Here is a 26,473-nt window from a genome sequence, read left to right as displayed (position 1 = left end):
TGATTCCAGCTTCTATATCACAATTTAGTGTAGTTGATTTGAAGAACGCATTCTTTCGTATTGCCGTTCATCCAGACAGTAGATATTTGTTTGCATTTACATTAGGAGGGCGCACATTCACACGTATTTCACAAGGTTACACTGAATCTCCAAGTATTTACAGCTAGATATGCTCGAGTTACCGACAGGCTGTATATTGTTGCAGTACATTGACGATCTGCTTATAGCAGCAGATTCAGAAGACATTTGCAAAGAAGGCACTGTCTTACTATTGACATATTTGGCGGCGCACAGTCTCAAGGCTTTGCTGAAGAAATTCCAGTATTGTCGAGAGGAGGTGGCCCCCATCGAAGGAGGGAAGGAGACTGACCCCAGAACATATAGAAAGCATCTCTGATATGCCTACTCCAAATACGCAGAAGGAAGCCAGGGTTTTAATTGGCATGGCTTCATATTGTAGGCAGTGGATTCTGAATTTCTCTATGATTCTGAAACCCATAGTGGCATTGACAAGGAAGGGGGTTACCTTACCTTTGCCATGGAACATGGAGTGTCAAAAAGCTTTTGACCTGCTCAGAGTAGCGTTATGCTCAGCTCCGGTTTTGGGCACGCCAAATTATGAGAAGTGTTTTATGTTGTTCGTACATGAGAATGATGGATGTGCTTTGGCTGTTTTGAGTCAGGAACACGGGGGCAGCAATAGACCATGCAGTTATTTTTCTTCCACGTTGGATCCCGTTGCATGTGCTTTGCCACGTTGCTTGCAAGCTGTTGCTGCTGCTGCCGCATCAGTGAAACAAACCGAGGGGATGGTTTTAGGTCACTCTTTAACACAGACGCAACATTTCACATCCGCCCGATTAACAAGGTATGAATTAATCCTATTTGCACCGCATATTCAAATTAAGAGATGTTGCTCTTTGAATCCGGCCGAGTTATTGCCTCCTCCAAGTAAAAAAGGGAGGGAGAAAACATTATCACATGATTGCTTAAGTTATTACTGAGCAAGAGACGAAAGGAAGAATTGATTTAACCGATATACCCCTGAAAGAGCCAGATGGAGAATTGTTTTGTAATGCCTCTTGTTTTAAATTACCGAATGGCCCATCAACGGCTGCTTATGTCATTACTACACTGAAAACTATTGTAGAGAGCCAATGAATTCCGCATAACTCAGCATAAGCTGCGGAAATAATAGCTTTAGCCAAAGCATGTGAAATTTCTGAAAACCTTACTGTGAACATATACACTAACAGTCAATACGCTTTCGGTGTGGTCCACAATTTTGGCCGATTATGGGCTGAAAGGGGTTTTCTGACGTCACATGGAACTAAGATTCAACATCGCACTTTAATAGTGAGACAGTTGTCAGCACTTGCGCTTCCCAAGCGATTAGCAATAATGAAATGCAAAGCTCATAAAAAGGTAACATGTAACGTAGGAAAGGGAAACGCATTTGCAGATAGAATCGCAAAACAAACTGCCACTTATTTGCACACAAAAATGAATGCCGTAACAACAGAGGGTGTCCTCCATGATAGAGGATGGAATTGGGACTGTTAAAGAAATACAAGCAGAGGCCACTCCTGAGGAAATAAAACAATGGTCTGAGGGTCCAGCAGAATTAGATCCCGAGGGTTGTTGGGTAGACAAAGAAAACAGTAGATGGATGTTGCCGAATGCATATGTTATGGCAATGGTTACTATGTCCCATGGTCCAACACATATATGTGCGAAAAAATTTTATCAGCACCTTGATTCTGTATGGTACAATGACAACATTATGAAAACTGCAGAGAGATTGGTTCAAAATTGCAGGACTTGTTTACAACACAACATTGGAAAGGAAAGTGACACCAGTAGGAAGTTTTGGTCCTACCTCAATTCCTTTTGAGGTAATTCATTTTGACTTCATAGAAATGGAGTAATGCCACAACTTTAAATATGTCCTTGTAGTGGTCTGTGCATTTAGCAAATGGGTGGAGGCCTATCCCCTGAAAGATTGTTCAGCTATGTTAACAGCGAAATCCATGTTAAAGGAATATTTTTCGAGGTTTGGGCTACCTCGTGTCATATGGTCAGACAATGGCCCACATTTTATAGCGGCAGTGATAATACAGATTTGTGCAGGCCTCCAAATTGATAAACTATTCCATTCAACCAGACATCCGATGAGTGCCGGTCTTGTGGAATGGCAAAGCGGTATCTTGAAAAATAAGCTGGCGAAAATATGCGCTGATAGTAATTTGAAATGGCCCGATGCATTACCGCTAGCCTTATTGTCCATGCATACGTCTCTGCAAGCAAGGACTGGCCTCTCCCCCCATGAAATCATTATGGGAAGACCAGCCAATGTATGGAATGTGCCACGTCCGAAAAGGTTGAAACAATTCTCAGTATCCGCTACTTACTGAATATTGTAAACAGTCGACTCAAAACTTGCGTTTGATTCATAAGCAGGTGCAGGAGGCTCCTACCGGTCAGACACACGGGCCCAGGCCATTGTCTGCAACCGGGGGACTGGGTCCTAGTGAAGAACCATGAGAGAAAATCTTTGCTTGCACCGCGGTGGAAGGGACCATACCAGATACTCCTGGGCACACAGAGTTCGAGTAAATAGTCGAAAGCATTCGATTCATGCAAAGCACACAAAAAGAATCCCGTTTCCTTTGCCACATGAGAAAGAGACCAATGATCCTGATTTCCAGAGTAAACTATCCTTGATTGATCACAAAGACATCGCCGAAATTCAGCCGGAACTACTAGAAAATTGAAACATTAGTGTTACCTCAAACTTGTTTGTCTGCTGCCTCATCATCACCAATTGCATCGCCGATTGGCAATGTTTCTGCATCTGCTGCAAACGACAGTGCATTATTCATTGATCACACTGTACCTGGAGCTTTAAGGTACAATCTCCGTCCACGAATTCGTAAGTAATTGTAACAGCCTTTGTTTCTGGCCCACGGATGGAGCTGGAAACAAAGGCCTAGGGAAAGGGGGCGTATGAGCTGTATCAGACGAGAGCTCTGACACGCGATTTCCCTGGCTATCATTGAAAGTGAAGGGCTTTGCAACCTAGCATAGACAAGTGGGGGCAAAGGTACAGACACTATGAAAAATTGATATTGATACTTGCTCCTGCCTTTCGGAGCCTTTTAAGGTAAACACCAGCTTGCTGCTATCTTAAGCAGGCCGAACTGAACTTTCTTGAACTTTGCTGATTAAACGTGTGTTGCCGCGGGAGACTTTTTCGACGGACGTTGAGAAAAATATGAAATAAGCCTTTATAGATCATGCCTGTATTCGCTCCGGCTGCCGCTTGCGCTGATGAAGACAGAGACCTATAGACATTGAATCTGCTCCGAAAAAGACCTGGCCTACGAAGACTAAACTTCTCCTGGTCATCATACCTATCTGTATCGTATTTATACTAATTCCAGTGTTTTGGTACTTATATGCTATAAATCCCATGAACACCCATGCCCACTATTAATGCTCCCACTATGAAGACCCCAGCTCATGTGCTTTTTTTACACTCTTTCTCCACGAGATGTTAAACACAGAAAAGGTTACGATAATAATACTCTATTACTGATAATGAATATGACACATGCAATCTTGAATCAATCCAATTACTGGGTGTGTTCGCATTTACCCCAGCATGAGGAAAGAGGAATGGGTTGGTATATACATCCTCTACCCCTTAGTACTGCCTGTTATGCATCATTAAGAGCTCTATTTTTCGGGAGAATGAACGATAGTGTCACTGGAAACTTTGATGGAACGAACATAAATGAATTCGAAAGATTGGTATTGACACCTTTGGGTTGTTCCGTGTTTACAAATAGAAGCAAAATGAACAGTGTATCGACCAGTCCCATTGATAGACTATCTAGGCCTTACCAGTCCCTAATTACTTTCAAAATGGCTCTGGTAGGAAACAAAGATGCCATGCCTCCCTCCTCCCTCCTCCACTATTAACCATAGTCCACATTCTGTTCCATTTTGTTTGCAGAAAAGGTTCCCATCCAGTGGGAACATTTACCAGATGTATGAATACTGCTGTACTTGAGCACGAAGAGAAACCATTATATATAGGAGGTTCTGTCTATTTTGTGTGCGGGGACCAAGCTTATCCATGGTTACCTAGAAACTGGGAAGGTATCTGTTATTTAGGTAATACTTTTACCTGGTGTATTTCTACCCACAGCCTCTGAAATAGCAAAAATATCCAGATCTCGGCCACAGTGAGATGATACAGCTGGCCACATTTTTGGGGACATAGCTAAATCCTTTATACCTTTTTGGGGACAGGCAATACATTCATGGAATATTAGAAAACTGTCCAGGGTGTTAGAAAAAACAAATAATGGAACCACTGACATACTATACAACATGACACTGGAACAAAAGGCAATCAGGCTAGTTGCACTTCAGAATAGAATGTTTCTTGACATTATTTTGGCTGACCATGGAGTGGAGGTGTAGGCAAATTAGTGGGATCAGCGTGCTGTGTTTTTGTAAGGGACTCCTCCCCTACAATACTTGAAGCAAAAAATGACACGTTCTAAGTTCTGAAATCCGTGTTCCCACAGGTGGCTGGAACCTAAATTTGAGTACATGGTTCTGGGAACTGTTACGATCCTGGGGATGGAAACTAATTGCAATTTTGGTCATGATATTTAGTATCCTCATATTCTGCTGTTGTTGCATACAATGTTTGCCAGCCATTTGCGCCATAATTACAAATCAATGTGTACAGATAATTAGTACAAAGATTGTGAAGCCCACATCTCATATGATAAATGGTAGTCTCAGTCATGAAAATGAAATAATCAAAGAGTTTATGGCAATCAATATTTCTGATAATGATCATAATAACGACATGGGTAGTTTGCAAAGTGACACTTGGTCTGATGAGGAAGCAATGTTCGGATGATGATGCTACTGGCTTAAGGCCAAAAGGAGGGTTTGTGAAACCGTAAATGCTATCGCATAGCCCGAATAGTATGTTGGCCAGAAACGATTTGCATCATGTGACAAACATTGCAAACCATGAAACCTGAATGTGATCATTAGGAGTCAATTTGTAATTGTCTGCCATTTCGTTTTTTCTAACGCTTTGCAAATATATTCTGTGCTTCAGATCCACACACGGTGCAAGGCTGCAGCTTGAACTCGGAATTCTAATGTAGACAGGAATGTGAAATACATTGTTTTTCTTATTCGGTAAAGCTTTGAAGCTGTGCGAAAGCTGCGACTAATCAGCAGCCCAGGTGCCAGCCTGTCTTGAAGGCACTGTTATAAAGGCAGTTAAATGAGGATTATATGCAACTAACGGTGCTCCTTCATGAAGGATGGCATTTTTTCTGCTTCAGAAATGTCTGACCCTTAGCCCATGAGCCCAGCAAACAGATAACGTTAGTTGGAATGTCTCCGTGCTAGAACATGATATCCTTCACTGTGCTGATGCCCCGTGCTCCCCATAACAGAAACCTGTCTCTGCAGCCTCGGCTAGAAATACTAATGTTTAGACTGAAGTGCATAACTGCCAATTACCGAACCCTAGCTTGTATGTCACGTATAGGGGTGGACCGAATAATGCTGTAGAATGAGGTATTATGTATATATATTATTACTGCTTTATCGCTGCGCTCTCTCTCTCTCTCTCTCTCCTCTCACAGTGTCTGTGAACACACGTTGTGAGGCGTTGAGACCCGGTCGGCTGACTGAGATACTCTGAAAATAAGCCTGGGCTTGCGGACGGTCAACCCATATGGGAGACAGTCGCTCCTAGGGGAACACCGATGTTACACAGGCATGGGGGACAATTTGTGGTCTGACCCTGCAATTGTGTCCCAGCCCACCAAAATAACTCCCCAGACGGCCCACTCCCGCCCATACCACCAACAATCCAGCCCCAGTCCCACCCATCTCGTTGACAATGGGCCCTACCTGTAAAATAATAAAAAACAGTACTCACATAACGTTGCAGCTCCTTGCGTAGAAAAAGCTGTAAAGGAAAAAAAAAAACGTACCTATGGTCCGCCTAGCAAAAACAAATCACAACTACTACTCTCTGATCACTGGCCCCCTTTCAAGCCATCCCTGGGTGTCTACTGACCCTCACCCCCCAGTAAAACACATGTGCCCCTTGCTAGGGGCAGATTGCACTAGAGAGGGCTACATGAGAGCCCCCCCGCCATTTTGGGTGGGGGGGGAGAGGGCCACCCCCTTTTCATTACAAACATCCGTTGTGGTTTAGTGTCCCCCGCCCACACCCCCAACTAACTCATGTATATTTTTTATAATTTTCTGTTTTGCCCCTTCCGTTGGGGCAGATGGGCACATTAGTGTGCCCATCGGCCCCCAAGGTGGGGAAAACGTACTGCCCCAGGCTTGGGGGGGGGCATGTGGCAAGATTTCTGGTGGCCCTCTCCCCCCACCCCACATGGATGGGGGGCATCTCATGTACTCCAACCTAGGGGCAGATTGCACTAGCAATCATCAGAGAATCTGAGGAGTTATGAGGATACGAGCAAGCTTCGGTTTGCATCAACAGCTGTTTCACCAGAAAAACAGGTACATTTTATATCCTGGTGCGTGTGGGAAAGGCCCTATATATGCTGTGTCTAAGAGCTCATCATTCATGCGACAATCTTGTTTGTTCGCCGTCCACACCCCTCAGATTAAAGGATCTTTGTATGTTAACTGTACTTCACACTAAGATCCTGATCTCCTTAGTCCATGCCTTATTGCTCAGCTTAGGTAACAAGTAAGAGTTTGGTAAGACTTTGGGAAACCTTGCAGGTCAACTGTCAGGGTGCAGGGCGTTGTAAGGGGGAACCAGGGCTCAGTGAGGGGCCCCAGATGCAGAAAAACCAACCACAAAACAAACCCAAAGGAACAGCCTCCAGCTTTATAGGAGGCTTCTCTGTCCCTTTTGCAGGCAAAAGGCCCCCCGGACCACAACTCCCAGCAGCCGCCGGGCCGGGAACTACTTTTTCACTCCCAGCCGGAACGGACGCATCCTCCAGAGCTCCTGCCGACGGGGATCACGCGAGGGGCCACGCCCCAAGGAATCACCATTCCGGCCCCTCGCATATACAAGATAAGTACAGCAAAGCCCTAGCGATCCAACCCCACTTGGGAATTAGAAGCACAGCCACAGGGGAAGGGCGGAAGAAGCAGGGACGCATTGGAACTTCCAATCCACTGAGGGGCACGCGCAGGGGGCACCGCCCACCCATATTACGTCCCCTGCTACGGGGAAAAGCTAAGTGCCCATCAGCGCTCCATAGCATTTAACCAACGCCGATTTTAGCTCGCATGCTTCACTGACTAACGCGCGCAGCGTTTGTTTACCAACCTGTCTTCAGCCACGTGCGGCAAACTTTTGCAGCAAGGGGAGCCTTTCCGAATCACAGCCACATGTGGCAAACTTTGGCAGCACGTAGTGTTTAGATATTAAGCCATGTGCGGCAAAACTTTGGCGGCATGAAGGATCTTATTCCCTTTAAGCCACGTGCGGCGAACTTGGGCCACATGTTCTGAAAAACTCTTTTAGTTGGCCACCATTAAGCTCAGTGTAAGTGTAATGTGCATGTGCCAGCACTAACAAAACCAAAGGTGGCATGCGTCACTAATGTATGTTTGTGGTGGTTTGTATTTCGCCTTTGTGAGTTAACACAGGCCACTAATACTAAACTCTCTTGCAGCATTTGAACTGCTCCGAGTTCCGGACCTGAGAGTGCGCAGGCAGGAGGCCAGCACTCAACCACAGAGCTAAGTGCCTTTTGTATCAAACGTTATTGTACAGCACTGTGTATGTGTGGGAATAGTGTATATATTATTGTGATTGTTGTTTTTCCCCATATGTTCCCTTGTCTGTCCACTTCCCCTCTCCAACCCTCAATCCGGTTATCCTCTGTTCGAGACCTATCCAACCAACGAGACCCTTACCCTCTTTCCCTGCTGGTGTCTCGGTGGCCTGTGTAAGCCTAGACTTGCAGGTACCCAGACCGTAGTGGGGGTAGTTGGTTCGCGGCACTCCTGCATCTGGAATTTGGAGCCTTGACATCAACTAAGGCTGCCTTTGCAGAATCCTATAATAGTGGTGGTTCTGAAAAACCCTCCAAACACACCAGATGGTGAGGTTGGTGGCATCAAGGCAGTAGGAAATGACGTCATTGATGTCAAAGCTACCAGACTTGAAAGAGATTTAGCAGAGACTTGAAGTCACCAAAAGTGGCCCTGTGTAGATCCTTCAGAGTTCAAGTGTTTTGCTGAAGATGCAATGAAGGCGGGGGAAGGGACAGAGTTGGGTGACTGAGCTTAATCTAACAGAAATTGAAAGAGCGCTCACATTTTATGAAGCAGAGCAAAAAGGTGTGCAATCATTTACACCTTAGGCTTATTGGCTATTTCGTACTCAAACCATTCCTAAACTAAAATCTTCCTGGGGAAGAGGCAAAGTCACTTTTGGATACAATTCACTAAGCCTTTTAACTACCAGACAAATGGCATGCCTACTTATTCCTACTTACCCCTTTAATCCCTCACTAAAGTTCCACTCATCTACCACATGATCAGATCGTAGGTAGGTGGATATTGGTCACCGACAACAACCACAGTCATTTTCCGACTGCAATTAGTGCCACCTTTGAAACCTAGCATTATTGGGTTGTAAAGAAAAGGTTGCAGGGACAAGAAATGACAAATAAAGATTAAAAAAGGACACAAACTCTGTATATACTCCAAAAACAGCTGCAAGAACAACATTTTATTATGTTGGAAAAAGAGAAACTAAACATGGCTTTTAGGGGGCAAGTTCGTACAGACATTTCCGGAAAATCAAAAATGTATGATCTTTCTCCAAAGAGGCAAACGGAATATCTAAACATCAGTGTTACAAGGTATGCAGTGTGTTTATTTGTGCGATTCATATCACTCCTTGTATAAACAAAATTAGTAGATGATTTTTGTACATCTGTAGTAAAAGATTCCAAACCTGGCAGCGTCCACTCTGAGTACTTCTGTAGTACGTCAATGAGTTCGGCACCATATTTTTCCAGTTTGTCTTCAGTAACCCCATCAATCTGAAGCAAAACTTCTGGTTCAGCAGACAGACATTCTACAAAGAAAGTGATTTTAAAAAAGAAAGCCATCACTAACATTAATTAAATAAGACAACAACGAACAAAAAAGACTTGTAGCCAAGCTAAAGGGACAAGGTGCAGGTGCTCTGGTGGAGAGATGGGGTTAGATTGGCTAATGACAGTATTGATCAAGTTAGTTTATTTTGAGGACAGGAGTAGAGGGCTTGATCACAAACCGCAACACTAAAATCTATACTGTTCAACTCCTACAACAAAAGCGATATGGCAAAGTATGTCTCTCCGGCAGAGAACACTCCCATACGCAATTAGATTGATACACCTGAAAGAGCAGAACGCATGTGGTCAGCGGTGCCATCTAAAGCACAATGTAGTACAAAGTGCTTTTTGGGAGGCGAATCTTTAAGAGAGTACACAATGGTACTGGAGGTCTCTCGTACAGATTCATAGCTCAGAACAGAGTTACATGGGTACTACATTCATTAATGAGTAAACGCAAACGCATGCTTTCAAAACCTTACCAAGAGGTAATATTGACACCATATCACAATTTGTAACGGTTTACTTCTGTATATTCTAGCACTTAGATAGACCTGTTACTGTAACATTAAGAGACTGTTTACATTATGCTGAAAAGTGCATTTTTTTTATTTTAAGAGAACAATGACACAAGTATAATTGAATTGTAAATGCAAACTGTTTCTTGTTGTATGCAGGTGCATCTGCACATGTTGTAATATCACAGCAAATTAAGCCATATCAGATTGTAGTTCTAAAAGCTTATTTGCAACTTTTATCTATTAACACCAGAAGACATCGGTGAGATTAAGTCACCAGCTTATCAACCATTTTAATTCTAGAAGCAGTTTTGATTGACTCATTAAATAATCATAAATATCAGAAAGGAATGACAAATTGATTATTTTTTAATTGGAGCCAGTCAGTGTTTCAAGTCACCCCAAAGCTTAAAATGGAAATGCCTTCAATCTTATTTGGGGCTCTGCCTGGCAACGCATAATACTTCATTGATAATTGGTTCATACAGCTCTGGTGGCCTCTTTGCCTTCTACAGAAATGCTATATAAATCAAAGATTTTGTTTCAGTAACACATCATCACTGAGAGGATATACAACATATTTAAGAGAGATGCTATTGATGGTGTCGGGGGCAGTTGAGAACAGAAAAGGAACTGGGAGCAGTCAAAATGCCCTCATTTTGTATGGATGCTAATATGCTATTCATTTTCATAAGTAATTAGAGAGCTCCTAAAGGTCTTTGTGAGTAAAAAGAAATAAGCGTTATCTAATCATCCTCTACATTGAATGACTCAATGCATTAATTAATTTAATGATTCAGTAATTTGCTATGCCTTTTTATAATAGTTTGCTATCTATAATGCTTGAGCGACTAGAAGACCATTTTAAAACATAATAAAAATGTACACTGTTTATATGAAAATGTGCTTAACATTAGAATAATAGCAGAAAAAGCAAACAGATATTAATGAAAGTGTACATTTTACCGAAGCAATACAATTTGTTTATTGTAGCTAATAGATTTGACACTACATTGAAAATTGTGATCACTGATTCTACTACACATAGACAGGGAGTAGGTTGCAAACTTGTGAATGAGGTATATTTGTAATTACCATGAATGCTTATTATTGAAGCGCATGGAGATTAATCCATAGAGATATACATATTTTATAGCAGAGAGTGTTTAAAAGGGTTTTTTTTTTTTAAATCAGAATGCTAATGTGTGTGTGAACATAAAGATAGATAGTCACACAAGCATTATATAAAGTACTGAGTTCAGGCACATACAGTTTGGTTCACCTGGAGTTGTAATTTGTACCTGCTATTTTCTTGACAGTTGCTGTATTGAAGATATTGAAGTAGTGTACACCAAAGACTTTGCCGAGACGTTTGCAAAGTTCGGTAAGTTCTCCAAGACATTTCTTCACCATTTCTTCTCGCTTGGATACATTGTTGACCACGGAAGCCTTATTTTTCCGAAGACTACTAGCATTTTCTGTGTCATAGAAGTCCACCTTTAAAATAAGAGGAGTTCAATGAGAACATGCCCAGTTCACAGTTGAACCCCAAATAACATGGCAGAATACTTCAAATGTTGCAAGACACCCAATTCAGAATATTAAGTACGGAAAGAAAAAACAGCTTTTTGTGATTGAGTAAACAAATAAGGCCCTACTTGATGTTCATTATACATTGCGTTTGTGCTTTCATGGTGGAACTGTAAAAACGAAGCAGAAATGAATAAGGCCCCATCAGTGAGCTCTCCTCCAAGGTATCCTGGGGGCTTGCTCAGCCATGAAAACCTACAAGGAGTTCTTGTTCCGAACATTGAACTGGGGCAGCACTTATGGCGAAGTACGATGGCCAAAATAGTACTGTAGATAATGGGAAAACATCACACCTCACCATGAGTAAAATACTTGTGTGGAGGTGGACAATCGACATGAGTGGGTTGAAATGATCAATAGGCCCCACAGTCTTCTTTTTTTTAATTTTTTTTTTCAAATGTTTTACTTAAGTTTAATTGCACAGGTACATGTCATTTACAATCATACCGAAATTATACATCTTACGTAGCATTATTGCATCTTCTAAGTCATTTATACATTGTTACAACACAATTGCGTCTTCCTCCTCGCCAACACTGTTTGCGAGATACTGTTTGCATCTGTCCCAAATATTTCTGGGGCGAGTTCTGGCATGCAATGGGGTGGTCTGCCATTACATCCAATACATCACATATATCTGCCCAGTATTCAGTTAAGTGTGTGCACGACCAAAACATGTGTAAGGTGTCTGCTTCTTCACTCCCACATCTGGGGCATTTGCTGTCCATAGTTTGGTATATGCGTTTCAATTTGGCTGGAGTTTAGTGTATCAGCTTATAACGTGCATTACAGGATATGCGTTTTGTCAGCCCGCAAATTTGTGTCCACTACTTATCAGTGATTGGATGCCCTAGATCCAACTCTCACCTCTCTCTGGCTCTGTGGGGTATTGGCATTCGGGTTGTCAATATAAGCGTGTACAGTGTTGAAGCAGATGTTTTAACCGTCCCTGCAGTGAACATGTAGCCCATACCAAGATGTATCGTAGGTTCTGCTTGGAATGCTTTCCACACCTTCGCAATGGCAGATCTCATACATTAGGTAGTACATTTTCTGTCTCAGCGTACTTCCTATCTTATCGGGGTAGAGGTCTCTGAATTGATTGGTACCCTTTGCACCCCATTGTGTTGCTATCTCCGAGTCTAATGTGGGTGGAATAAATGGGCCCCCCATAATGGCATATTGGGATTGTACAGTGTTTCTGTCCCTTGTGTTTCAGCGATCTTGGCCCAAGCCGTGCACGTCACCATTGCCGGGTCTGTGGCGTTACCGCATTTGGGGCATGTTGCAGCAGCTTTATGAAGGAGTTCAGTCGGTTTTCGGGCCTGCGTGTTACTTACCGGGTATTGTGGGTTAAGATAAGCGGCTGCCCACTGTGACGCATAGTTTGCTTGCTCTGCCAGATGATAGATTTCAAAGTCTGGTGTTGTTAATCCCCCCAGGGAATATTTGTCAGTGAGTACCCGCCAGCTCACTCTCGACTGTCCGTTCCACACCAATGAAGTGCATGCACTCATCATTTTCGAAAAGAATGCTCATCCCGGCCATACTGGGACATTGCTGAATAAATAAAACAGTTTCGGGAGAAGTATCATTTTGATAAGAGCAAGCTTGCCCATCATCGATATTGGTAAGGATCTCCATCGCTCCATTTGAACACAGAGGGTGTTTGCTAACATTTCGTAGTTCATTGCGTAGGATAGTTGCGCTGTTCTGTCTACGTGCACCCCTAGGTATTTAATGTGAACCGGACTCCAGAGCAGTCCATGGAGTTCTGGTGGTCTGATGGTTCCGTCAGTAAGGGGAAATATTTCTGTTTTATCAGAGTTCAATATAAGACCGGAGTATTCTCCAAATGTTTTAACTTCCTCCAGAACCCTGCCCAAGTTGCGTCCGGGATTCTTCAGATACAACAGAATATCATCAGTGTATAGTGTGATGATCTCCACCCTTCCCGCCAGCTGCAGTCAGAGTTTGCCGTACCTGGCCCTCACTAGGTCTGCTAATGGCTCCATTACTAGTGCGAACAAGAGGGGGGGGGGGGACAATGGGCAGCCTTGACGTGTGCCACCCAGTAGATCTAACACTGCTGAGAGGTTACAATTTATGCTTATTCTAGCATAGGGGCGGGTGTACAGCACCTTGACCCACTTTATAAAATTACCAGCAAACCCATAATTGTGTAGAACTCTGAACAGAAATTACCAATAGACTGTATCAAAGGCCTTCTGCATATCTAATGCTAATGCAACCCCCTGTGTCTCTTTCGGTATTGATGCCGGTACGTTTATAACAGTGTCGAATATTTGTCGCTGTAGATCTACCTGGTATGAAGCCCGCTTGGTTTTCGTGGACCATGTGTGGCATTAATGGTGTTAAACGCGCGGCCAAGATCTTGGCAAAGATTTTGGTGTCTGGATTTATCAGCGAGAGCGGTCTATATGAGCCGCAGTCTTCAGGGGGTTTCCCTTGCTTGAGCAGTAGTGTGATAATAACTTTCCTGGTGGTCTCTGGGAGTTCACCTCTTTCAAGGGCTTCTGACCAGACAGCATGTAGTTTGGGAACGAGGAGCCCAGCCAATTCTTTGTCAAATTCTGCTCCTAGGCCATTAGAGCCTGGGGCTTTGCTGTTGGGTAGAGCTTTAATGGAGTCTGCTATCTCAGCTGGAGTGATCAGGTTTTCCAGGGCGTCTCTGGCTGTAGGAGATAGGAGTGTCGTGGGCAGTTTGCCGAGTTACTGGTCTATATCAGTTTCAGTAGCTGCGCTTTGTGGGGGAATACAAGCATATATAAAAGTCATAGAATATTTTTTCTATCTCTGCTTGTTCTGTTACCACTTCACCATCGGGTTGTGTTATGCAGGGAATGCACGGGGGCCGGCGTTTGCCCCTCACCATCCTGACCAGGAGTCGGCCAGGCCGCTCCTGCTCTCCATATCGCCTTGCAGCGGTGGGTCAGTCCAAGTAGCGACCTTTGCAATCCGCCACCGTCCTGTTTTCTTCTACCTGAGTTTTAATGTTCAATCCTAATTGGGGGGGGGGGGGTGGCCGTTTAGCATATTGCTCTTGCAATCTGACCATTTCCCCCTTCACGCCTTTTTAGTTCTCTGCGGATGTCTTTCAATACTTTGAATTCTGTGGACATTGCAACACCTCTTATACACACTTTGAAGGCCTGCCATAGCCCTTCCTGACTTGTCACAGTGCCCTCATTATGTTCAAAGTATTCTTCAATGTGCTGGGTTAGTGAAGTTTTGTATACCTGATGTGCCAAAGCTGTGGATAGATCTGTGTATTAAAGTCGCAAAACAAAGGGGGCTCTGGGAGTCTCTACCAGCACAAACACAGCCCATTGACCTTTTCTTGGTGGATGGCCCCTGGGAGCGTCTCTACCAAGTCTTTAGCTCACTGTCCCTTTCACAGAGAAGAAATATCCCTACATATCAGTCTTTGTCCTGCCCAGGGGCAGTCCAGCACTGAAATGCTAGGCAATTCCCCTCTAAACAAGAGTACCAACAGCAACCCCATACACATGTTTCTGCCTTGTTGGGCATCATCAGTGAGGTGGAGCTGTTCCTCTCTGTGTTTGTGCCGGTAGAGAGACTCCCAGAACCCGCTTTGTTTTGCGACTTTAATACACAGATCTATCCCCTTTATACAGTACATGGAAAACTCAGAAGAGGAGATACTGCTCATGAATATATACAGTTCGAATGTAGATGACCCTGGTTTTTATTCAACACTATTCAGGAAGTTCGCCTACCCCTCGGTTGCTCGCCGCACCTTCCCCCACTATTTTATGTTGGGCCAGCCTTTGAGCAGATAGTGCATAATCCGCGGTTCAATTGTTGTGTGCGGTGGGGTCCGTGCGCGGAGGTTGGATGGCGGCTCAGTTGTCCTCATGCAAGCCCTGCGTGCGTCAAGGAGTCTCGTCAGCAATTACAGTCGGCCCGGAGGCGTCCTTTTGTCCTGGTACTTCGCTTGGCTTGCCTGTAGCAACAGATGGATGTGCACCGCTCTGTGCAAGATGGGTAGGTCTGTGTCTCAGTGGGTCTGGTTGGGGCCCAGGGCTGTGGGTGCATTGGTGCAGGGGTGGGCTAAGATATGTTCGTAGTCTGCCCTGAGCAGTGCAATTATGCTTGCGCCTGTTGCTGCTGTCCGTGCGGCTGCATTAGTTAGCGCGCCTTACCGCTCTCGTGGCGCACCACCACTCTGGATCTGTAGGGTCGTGCGCGTCCCTAGCAGGCGCTCCATGGGAGGCCCGGAGCACCCGCGATCGCTGCAATTAACTGGACCGGACTTCGTTTCCCATTGATCAACGGCTTCCTCGCTGTCCTTGATCGCTGGCAGCACCCCGCCCAACTCGTTCAATCGTGGACCGGTAGTGGGAGCGTACTGGTCCTGTAGTCTCTGACTGGAGTGCTCTTCCCTGTACGTGGGAACACATGTGCTTTTGATTTAAGAGGGTATACCCGTTCAGCTTCCGATTTGGTTTGGTTAACCCATACACCTAAGTATTTCATTGTTTTCACTGGAGACACTGGAAACCAAGATAGCATGGTAGTTCCTTTCGTCAGCATCATAGTTATAGGCATGATTTTCATTTTTGAATGTTGATCTTTAATTTGTTCCGTTTCATGCAACTTTCCAGCTGGTTGAGACATATCTAGAGCCCCCATGGGGTTTTATCAAAAATAACAATGTCGACCGCATACATCATTTGAGGCAGCTTGACGGCATTGATTTTTGGTGGATTACGTGTTGGAATATTCATATTGTCATCAAAGTCAAAAGGGTAGCCAGCCGCAAGGGGGCATCCCTGTTTCAACCCATTCCAGGTTTTGATCGGGGCTGTCACTATACCATCAGTTGTCATGCGAATTTGCACAACGCCCATAGCCTCAGTTCCGTTTTTTTCCGCGAACGTGTTCGCTTCGTGAATCTCGGTACGCCTCGACTCTTTGGAGTTTGCTGTTTTCAATTCTCGGTTCGTTGAACCTGTTAGGTTTTTTGTGAAGACCTGTTCGTGGCGATGTCTACTTCGTCTTCAACCCCGCGTCCGGGCTTCAAGAAATGCGGGGACTGTGGGTCCAAGATGTCGGTCACGGACTTGCACGACGCCTGTCTCTGGTGCTTCGGGGAGGCCCACGATACGGGCGACTGTCGACTGCCAGTCGCTCACGGTAAAGGCCTTGCGGGAACGCAAGAAGAAGCTGTCGGTAGGCCGGGTGTCTAAGCCCCGGAAGTCGAGGTCTGCGGGGCTTTCGACGGATGACTCGAGGGGCGACTCTCCGCGTCTTTGAGGAAGTCCAGTGGGTCTCCTTCCAGGAGTCGGTCTCGCCACTCCTCTGCCTCTTCGAGGCATTCCCGGAAGCGCCGGCATTGGTCGCCTTCACCGTCCTCTTCCGAGGACTCCGCCCGTCGGCGGGTCGCTTATCCCTCCATGCAAGCGACACCGGAGGAATGGGCTTCCTTCCGGAAGCAGATGCTAGCGATTCTTGAATCGCAGGGCACTGGTCCGTTCGCGCCTCCGAATGGGGTCGGTACCGGTCGAGAGACACCGCGCGTACACCTTCGGGCTCGGGTGGTCGGCACGGCTCGCGGGAGAGGTCCCGCTCGGACAAGGGTAGCCGTTCTCGTCATGCCCGTTCCAGGTCCCGGTCCTCGATGCGCTCGAGACCGCGTGATCCTGTGCCGTCTTCGAAGAAGGTGTCGACGCCTGTGGCGCCGAGGTCGTCGACGATTTCTCTCGAGGCTCCGTCTCCGAGGGGGTCGTCGACGCCGTCGGCGCCTAGGTCGTCGAGAGACACGCTCGGAGCTCCGGCTTCGAGGCGTGTGTCGACGCCACCGATGCATCTGACGTCGACGCCGATTCGCTTGATGTCGACGCCTTTTCTGTCGACACTGACTCGTTCGGCACCCTCGACGCCTTTCGAGGTGGTGGTGTCGAAGGTGCCCCGTGGCACAGGATTAGCCCCTAGGAAGGCTTGGGTACTTGGGTTGGTCTGCTCCCCCATGGGAGTTTGTTCAGGATGATCTCACGGACATCCTTGATCTTGGTCCCCCCACTGACCCGGTTTTGCCGTTTCATATGGCTCTGCAGAGAAGGGTGGCGGCAGCTTGGACTGCTCCAGAGATTCTCCCGACAGTGGGCAAGTCTTTGTCGCGAAAATACCGTCCAGCCAGTAGCGACCCCTGCTACTTGTCTAGGCACCCCTAGTTTGGTGGTGCAGGCGGCTATGGCCCTGGTAAAGCAGGCATTGTATCCTACCATCCCTCTGGATAGGATAGGGACGACAAACGTTTTGACAGCTGGGCGAAGAAAGTGTTTTCTTCGGGGGGTATGGTGCTTCAGGCGGCCAACTCTATATGTGCCTTGTCTCGTTTCACACACACTCTGTGGAACTGTGTTGCATTAGCGGCTGAACATATTCCCGAAGGGGACGAACGGGGTGGTTTCCTTGCTATGGTTCAGGATGGCAAGGATGCCATGTGTGAGGCCGTTCAGTCGGGTTTGGACTTGGCAGATTGTGTCAGCCGGTCCATGGCGGCGAGCACCGTAATGCGCAGGTTTGCGTGGTTGCGGAAGTCTGGGTTAGCTCCTGATGTGCATTCCTGGCTCCTCAACATGCCCTTTGACGGTGAACACCTTTTTGGCAGCCAGGCTGGCGAGAGCCTTGAGAGGTTGCAGACCTCCAAAGCTGCAACAAAGTCATTGGGTGCTGCAGTTTGCCAACCTCTGCCTTTTCGTCCTAGGGGACAGCAATGGAGGGGAGGTTCCTTTCGCTGTTACTCGTCCTTCAGTAAAGCGAGGGGAGCTAGCAGTCAAAGAGGCCATTGTAAGAGTGCCAGAGGTGGAAACAAAGGTACTCGAGGTGCCAAGGCCGCGCGGGCAGTTGCCTCTTTGCCCTCAGGCAACGCCGCAGCCGCTACCACTCAGCCATGAGGCCAGGTCCCATGGTTCGCCGGTTGGGGGAAGGCTGGCGCAGCATCTTGTAGAGTAGCAAGCCATTACTTCCGATGTGTGGGTTCTGGAGATCATAACCCACGGCTACTGTCTTCCTTTTCGGCAGAGGCCTCACGACAATCCACCAGGGAACCTCTCTTTGAAGAGTCCGGATCCGCTCCTTGCGCAGGAAATTCAAGCCCTGCTGGAGAAAGGCGCCATAGAACTGGTGCCTGTAGTGGAGAGGAACAAGGGATGGTATTCCCCTTATTTTTTGATTTTGAAGAAAGACGGGGGATTGAGACCCATCATGGACTTGCGCGGTTTGAACAAACTCCTCAGGAAGGACAAGTTCAGGATGGTGACTCTTTCTCAAGTCCTCCAGGCCCTTCAACTTCAGGACTGGTTGGTGTCTCTCAACCTCAAGGATGCTTACTTCCATGTGCCGATTCATCCCAGACACAAGAAGTACCTGAGGTTCGCGGTTGGCGACTCGCACTTTCAGTTTCGGGTCCTGCCGTTCGGATTGACCTCCGCCCCGAGGGTTTTCACCAAGCTCATGGTGGTGGTGGCAGCGCATCTCAGGAAAGAAGGGGGATTCACGTCTACCCCTACCTGGACGATTGGTTGATCAGGGGGAGCTCTCCTGAGCAAGTCCTGGATGATCTGTCCGTCACCTGCCACTCCCTTCACAGGCTGGGCTTCTCCCTCAATTTAAAGAAATCCCATTTGACACCAACGCAGCGGCTCCAGTACATCGGAGCAGTGCTCGACACGTCCCTGGGGCAGTGTTTTCCTCCCCGGGTGAGGGCTCTTCACATTCAGCAGATGGTGAACAAGTTTCAATTTGCCCAGGATCTCCCAGCGTCCGAGTTCTTGAGACTGCTCGGCCTCATGGTATCCTGCATTCTTCTGGTGCCAGAGGCTCGTCTGCGGATGAGATCTTTGCAGTGGGCACTCAAGCTTCAGTGGTCTCAGTCCTCCGGCAGGCTGTCGGACCTTGTTCAGGTGCCGCCCTCGGTAGCCCAGGACCTTCTGTGGTGGGCTGTCGAAGGCAATCTGATGAAGGGGGCCCCATTTTGGCTGCCCTGGCCAGAGGTGACGATCGTGACGGACGCATCCCTCATGGGGTGGGGAGCTCATGCCAACGAGTTGACAGTCAGCAGTCGTTGGTCTCCGTCGGAGTCCAGACTCCATATCAATCTGTTGGAGCTGAGGGCCGTCAGGATAGCCCTGAAGGCTTTTCTGCCGACTGTGCGTGGAAAGAGTGTCCTGATTCTAACGGTCAACATGGTGGCCATGCACTACCTCAACAAAAAGGGGGGGCAGGGTCACTTCCGCTGTGCAGGGAGGCGATGCAGCTCGAGTTCTGGGCCATCCAGCAGGAAGTTTCGATCTCGGCTGTTCATCTGGCCGGAGACGACAACGAGACGGCGGACGCTCTGAGCAGGCAGAGCACGATCACTCACGAGTGGGAGCTGGCTCAGGAGATTCACCTGGAGATCTTCGCCCTTTAGGGGATCCCTCAAGTGGATCTCTTCGCCTCCAGTGTCAACCGTAAGTGCGAAAGGTTTTGCTTGCGGGAATTTCCTCCAAAAGGAGCCTTAGGAGACGCGTTCGTGGTGGAGTGGTCATTCCCACTGCTGTATGCGTTTCCTCCAGTCCCTGTCACCCCGCAAGTACTGCGGAGGTTACGGAGGTTCGGTTCCTGGATGATCCTCATTGCTCGGCGTGGGCCCGGAGGACGTGGTACCCGCACCTTCTCGACTTGTCCATCTGCCCTCCACGTCGTCTTCCCTAAAGAGACGATCTGCTCTCACGGGAGGGGGGTCAGGTTCTCCATCCAGAGGTCAGATCCCTCAACCTTCACTTGAAGGCTTCTGAAAGGTTGAGGTATAAGGATTGGGACCTCCCTGAAGACGTGATGGAGGTGTTGCTCTCGGCCAGGCAGCCGGCAACAAAGTCTCTGTACCGTTGCCATTGGAGAAAGTTCTGCGACTGGTGCAGAATTAAGAATGTGGATCCTTTTGAATGTGACATTCCCATGGTTCTGTCTTTTTTGCTTTCTTTGGCCCACAGGGGCTTGCAAGTGGGGACCATTAAAGGTTACCTGGTGGCGCTGTCCATATTTAAGCGCTCGTCTGAAGAGTGTTCCTATTTTAAGATTCCTTTAATTTCGCAGTTTTTGAAAGGGCTCACTAATGTGTACCCTACGTCACCTTTTCTGGTGCCCGGTTGGGATTTGAACCTTGTTCTTAAGTTTCTTGTGGGTGCTCCGTTTGAGCCTTTACATTCTTTCCCTTTGAGGCTGTTAACTCTGAAAACTGTGTTTTTGGTTGCGGTTACTTCCTCTCGCAGAGTGAGTGAGTTACAGGCACTTTCAGTTAAGCCACCCTTCACTGTGTTTCATAAGGACAGGGCTGTCCTTAGAGTTCGTCCTTCTTTTCTTCCAAAGGTGGTTTCGGAATTTCATTTGAGTCAGAAGGTTGTTCTTCCGGCGTTCTATCCTCCTCCACATCCTGGTAAGGAAGAGGAGAGGCTCCATAGGCTTGATCCTAGGAGAGCGTTGTGCCTTTATATTTCGCGCATGTCCCAGGTCAGAGTGGACGATCAACTTTTCATTGATTACGCTGGAAAGCGTTTGGGACAAGCTGTGACGAAACAGACTGTCTCGTTGGATTATTTTAGCTATCTCCGAGTGTTACCGCTTGGCGGGTAAGGATCCTCCGGCTGGCTTGCGGGCCCATTCTACCAGGGGAGTGGCTGCGTCTACTGCCCTGCAGAGGGGAGTTCCTATTCATCACATCTGTGATGCAGCCACCTGGGCTTCAGTACATACTTTTGTACGTCACTACTCCCTCGATTCCATCAGAGGGCAGGATCTGGCCTTTGGCAAGGCAGTCCTCTATTCCGCAATTTGATTGGGCATGCTAAATTTGTGTTCTAAATTCTTTCCCACCTCCTTGCTTGGTACTGCTTTGGGAGTCTGTCATAGATATGGAACACGTCGGATGACCCAATCCCCTCGAAGAACAAGTTACTTTCTTACCTGGTAATGTTCTTTCGATGGGATAGTCCGACGACGTATTCCATATCGCTCCCTCCCTGCCTTCCCCGCTGCAGAATTTCTTTTGCGATTGCAGCTTGCGTTCCGCAAGGCCTTGTGTGTCTGACTGGCAGAAAACTGATGGCACACTTTCTGGGAAAAAACTATAACTGAGGCTATGGGCGTCGTGCGTCCTACTTATCACATCGAGTGACGTCGGCCGTCAGAGGAGGTCCTCGGGGACGGCGCATCAACGTCCGACGCAGACGCCAAAGATTTTCCGAAGCAGCACAGCTGTGGACATTCCCTGTCATAGATATGGAATACGTCGGAGGACCCAATCCCCTCGAAATTCATGTTCTTATTGCATTTGATTTGAATTTTGGAGGCAAATAATCTAACCTCCCATTTTCCAAACCACTTTGTGTCTTCTTGGAAGTACCTGAACATCCTGTTTCCAAATCATGGCTACCCATCATCTCATCGTCTTCCTTCTGTGTACAATTTATGTCCGTATCATCGCCCTCTTTGTGTGACCAATGATATGTCAGCTTTGCTCTTATTTTGTAAATCCATAGATGTTATCGTGGTAGCAGCTACAAATCGTCGGGATCTTTCATCAATGACTTCTGTGTCCATTTCGTCTATCTCCGATATTATCGGGTGCAGGACGCTCATAAGGAGCTCCCTGTGTTCCTGTTCGTCCGTATCCAAGACTGGCTGTTCCTCCCATACGGAAGCCTCCAAAGACCACGGCACGGATGACCTCCCAATGGGGATCGGGATGCCGCGACCCTCATTGCAGCCCTCTCGGGTATCAATAGACTGCTCTGGCACATGTCCCTCAGCGACTTGAGTGGCCGCTGGTGTACGCATAACTGCCCGCTTGGCAGTGGGTAAGGGCACACAACCATCTCCGCCGCTACCTCGGAGCTCAGAGTTCGGCGTTTTTCATTCAGGTAAACATTCTATTGGCAGAGGAGATAGATCGGAGGCTGAAAGTGTTTTTAAACGTCGTGTCAGGGGGCAGTTGGGGAGAGCCATCTTCAGTTCCACAGTAAAGGGCTACACGGGAGTGTAAAAATCCCGCTCTTGTTAAATGGCAATCTACTCACCCGTTGAATATAGCGTATTCAGTAGTCTTGGAGGAGAATATCCAACAGCAACTCCTAGCTTTCTGTTGCTCTCGTCGCCTGCAGAGCCCAAAGACCACACAAGCCTCTGCACCCGACACCGCGGCCAGTCCACGGCAGGGGTTGGGTTATGTAGAAAGTTCACAACGTTCCAAGTGAGGTAGAAAGAGGACTCCACCAAACGAAGAGTAGACAGCAGGCACCACGCAGACCACAAGACTCTGCACCCAACTCCGACCACGCTGTCTTGTTTTCTGTATGTTAGATGCCCGAGAGCTAACTTCCGAATTGCTTTTCCTTACGGCATTTGCTCCTGTTACATGTTACATCTAAAGGGATGCCACGCTCTCATTATGGAGGTGAGCTACATAATCGCCTCTGGTGTGCCAGAGGGCTCAATGTGTACCAATATTAAAGAATGCCCGCTTTACAGCTGTCGGAGTTACTGAGACACCATAATACACCAATAATAAGCAACATCTATTTTCTGTGTGGGAGGTAACAAAACCTACTCTTTCCCATAGTGCCAGATGGATCAACACACACTAATAGTAATACATCTAAAAAACACACTTGAGGGAACCAGGAAGACCACAGAAATAATTACTATTTTTAAAGCACTGACCTGCTAACATTTGTCTCTTCTCAAATACCTAAATGGAGCTTGATCCTGTAGCTTTAGAAGCCACAAAGCACATCTATTGTCTTGTACCTTCCATTTAAGCTTCCAGCATAATATCCACGTGCACATTTTCAAAATGCAGATTTAAATGTTTGCTTTGATGGGCCAAGCACAAAGACAGGACTAACAGGCAACCTCAAATTCTGTGAAACCCAGGTTGTTCAAAACAATGCCAAATTACGGTGTAGGCTTAAAATCGCAGTCATAATAAATGAAGAGCCACATGGCTAAAGCCCCCTCTTAAATATCTCCCCAAAAATGATATACAATCCTGCCCACAATCACAACCACAGATAAGCTTCCCAACAGAGTGGAAACTGTTATACAAGAATATCAGGAAGTGTTGCTTGTATGGCAGAACCTTGACTATGGATGCAGTCTCAACAGCCCCACCACATAAGCATCTTATTGTCCAATTATCAAGACCACACATTGCTTGCATACCAGAGAGCTTAAGCACTTTGTATATAATAAATGCAGCATAGCCAATGCAAACACAGATTAATTGGTGGGCTAGGTGATGGGAAAAACCACTATCTCCTTCAGTGAGGGACCACCACATTTAAAATGAAAAGAAGCACAGAGTACCTTTAAGAAACCACCTAACACAGCCTGCGCCTTTTCTCCAGTGGTAACATAAGCGACAGCCTGGTCATTGGCTGTGATGTACAACTCTTCGTCAAGAATGCGGTCCGCTACCAGCTTCCGGAAAAATCTCTCTGCGTTGTGTCTTGTATATGCGGCACCATGCCCAAATATGCCCGTCTGAATCCTCGCATTCTTGCTGCCTGATAATGACATGGAATATTTTTTGATGGTGAACACTCAGTGGAAGAACATGTACATATGAAACAAAGAAAACATGTGCACGACACCCCTTGGTTTCACCCACAACAAAATACGTATACCCTTAGCGCACCATCCTTTCCCAGGGTTCGTCCCACAACTATAACCCACATACTGGCAGTAGATAGACCTTTGTCAATGGGCATCACTCACCTCTTTCAATGCAGGAAGGCACATTGTGCTGGTGTATATTCAGCATATTATTGAGGCTTGTGCTTTCCTTATAAAACTCAAACTGTTTTATTTGATGGAAAACCTGGGTTTTGTCATTGTTCATGAATCCGTCCTCTTAGAGGTCTTCATACAACCCTCCGGTGAGGGCTGTAAAACCATCTAGCCCAATGGCAGAATAACAAATGCAACCAAAAGAGAAACAAACACCCTCTAACGGTGAGTAGTAAGGCAGAACAGTCAGGACTAACCCGAGGAGGGAAGTAAGGCTGGTCAGTTAGTCCACACAGGTAACCAACAAAAAAACACCCATTATTCATATACTATAAAACATTCACTTCATGAAAATAACACACATACATATCTCAGGTTACCAATAAGTACTTTAGGCCACACCAACAATGATTGTAGCATTCTTAACCCTTTAGCACACAGAGACATGAATTACCTAAAAGCACAATATATCTTGCATAAGGGAGAGAACACAGGGTTACATTTTAAAACACAAAACCAAAGAGACGAGATTAGATTAGGTTTACAGCACTAGCCACAAGGACTCCTCATACGCCTAGAATGGGCAGAGATACTAATGTAGCAACAAATGACAGAGCAAGGCCATTCAATAGCAGTATCGTAGGGCAAGGTTTCCCAAATGCAGATAAAATCAGGGGCACAACACTAAGACACATGCGTGTCACTAGGACTCATTACATTATTAGGCTGACAATGATACATTAGTAACAAGTGTAGCAAGGCATTTCCTGATACATGAATGCAATTTAGGACTTGAAACGTCACCGTGAAGAGGGGAGGCTGAAATCTACCCCCGCTTCACCCTGCCCCAGACAAATGACCGGGAAGAAAAACAGAAAGAACTATGCTTGCACGCACCATCCTGCACCAGTCCCCAGTGCACCCATGAGTGACAAATATGCTAAAGGGTGCCCACTCCGTTAACCCTGCAACCTAAAAGGAACAGAAACCTTGCCCAGAGTAGATTAGTCTCTGGATGCTGTCAGAGACACTTCAATTGACAGTCTTGACTAAAAGCGCCAAGACGACGTGCTCAGTGCCGTTAGAGGCCTCATGACATAACCATGTTAGGCATGAACACGTGCCATCCGCACACTGAACCACTCACACACATGGTTACACAAAGAACATGGATACGCAGTTCTGTCGTTAAGAGGACAGATACACATACTGTCATTTCTTTATTATTTTTGTCACTAGTCTAAATATAGCAATACCGCCATGCAGAAACTGCAAAGTGTAAGAAATCCTGTTTAAAAGCTTGCAGATGCTTACATGAAATAACCCTATGGAAATGCAAAAGTATTTGGACCACTTGACAGCGCTATAACTAATTAATTAATGCATTATAAAATGACACACTGTGGAAGCCATGCATGGCTTCAGGAAAATCACAGCCAAGTACAGCTCTAAGTGAAGCAAGGGGCGCTGGGAATCCATGCGGACAATGAAAGTGCACCTTGAAATCTGGGTTCTCAGCCAAGGACATGTGCTGGAGATAACATTTCCCTCTTTGAACGACAGTAAACCCTGGCACACAGCATTATTAATTCTTCACAAAATACATCAAACGTGGTTCAGCAGAGCTGACAGAAAGCCAAGCCCTGCCGCTGGGAATGAAGGACAGTTTCACAAAATCTAGACGTGATTTGAAACAAATTGTAACAGAAGGCCTGCATATTGCATTGGAAGCGAGTGCACTTAGACGCAGTGGTGGTTCACACACGGTTATGATGCAGAAGAAAACAATTAATCTTTTTGCCTTGAAAAGGTAAATTTCGAGCAGAGAACAAATTCTATCCCAGGCCTTGGGAGCATCAGCTCTAACAAATTACCGTTCAGAAACCTGGAAGTGGGGAGCTATGGGCACTAACCAATGAGAAGACACTCACACTGCAACATTGTAGAAGTTAGATAATTGGGGACAAGCCATGTCAGCCCTCCGACACGGTAGGACCAATGAAAAGAAAGTAAGGGAGCTATATGTGGCCTATCACTGAACACCCAATCCCTGGGTGAGATACGTTAGAAAAGAGCCTGCAGCCAGGCTCTCCGAGAAAGTGCTTGGACTTTTCTTCCCTGCATAAATCCCTGTGATTTGTTGGCCATAATAAACCACAGTTGAAGTTGCTGTTTGTTTGGCCCCGCATTCCTTTTTGGCAAAGGGGGAGGTGTTCGGCCGCCCATGAGTTGTGGTTCCAAGGGACTCCTAGTAGCTCCCACTCTACCTGAGAGTTCCCTCCAACCCAAAAACCGTTCGGGTAAGTCACTTCCAAAATAGTTTAAAGTACGTTTTTAAAGTTTTCAGGGGAATACAGGACAGTTAGTTGCAAGTTCTGCTATCATGTTGAG

The 26,473-nt window shown here is 46.5% G+C and overlaps 1 protein-coding gene across 3 annotated transcripts in view; it reads right to left on the bottom strand.

Moving 5' to 3' along the window:
• BLM (BLM RecQ like helicase) overlaps positions 1-26,473 on the bottom strand; it is an 865,782-nt gene that overhangs the window by 160,282 nt on the left and 679,027 nt on the right. For all 3 annotated transcript variants that reach the window (XM_069624186.1, XM_069624184.1, XM_069624185.1), the window contains exons 17-19: positions 23,660-23,859; positions 10,978-11,173; positions 9,014-9,136 (exon numbers count right to left, since the gene is read on the bottom strand). In XM_069624186.1, coding sequence (XP_069480287.1) covers positions 9,014-9,136; positions 10,978-11,173; positions 23,660-23,859 — 519 coding nt within the window. The remainder of the gene's footprint in view (positions 1-9,013; positions 9,137-10,977; positions 11,174-23,659; positions 23,860-26,473) is intronic.

Source organism: Ambystoma mexicanum, chromosome 11 (assembly GCF_040938575.1).
Source record: "Ambystoma mexicanum isolate Mex_15411 chromosome 11, UKY_AmexF1_1, whole genome shotgun sequence".
NCBI classification, from domain to species: Eukaryota; Metazoa; Chordata; class Amphibia; order Caudata; family Ambystomatidae; genus Ambystoma; species Ambystoma mexicanum.
The sequence above is the reverse complement of the archived record's forward strand: the minus strand, read 5'-3'. Positions and strand labels throughout refer to the sequence as shown.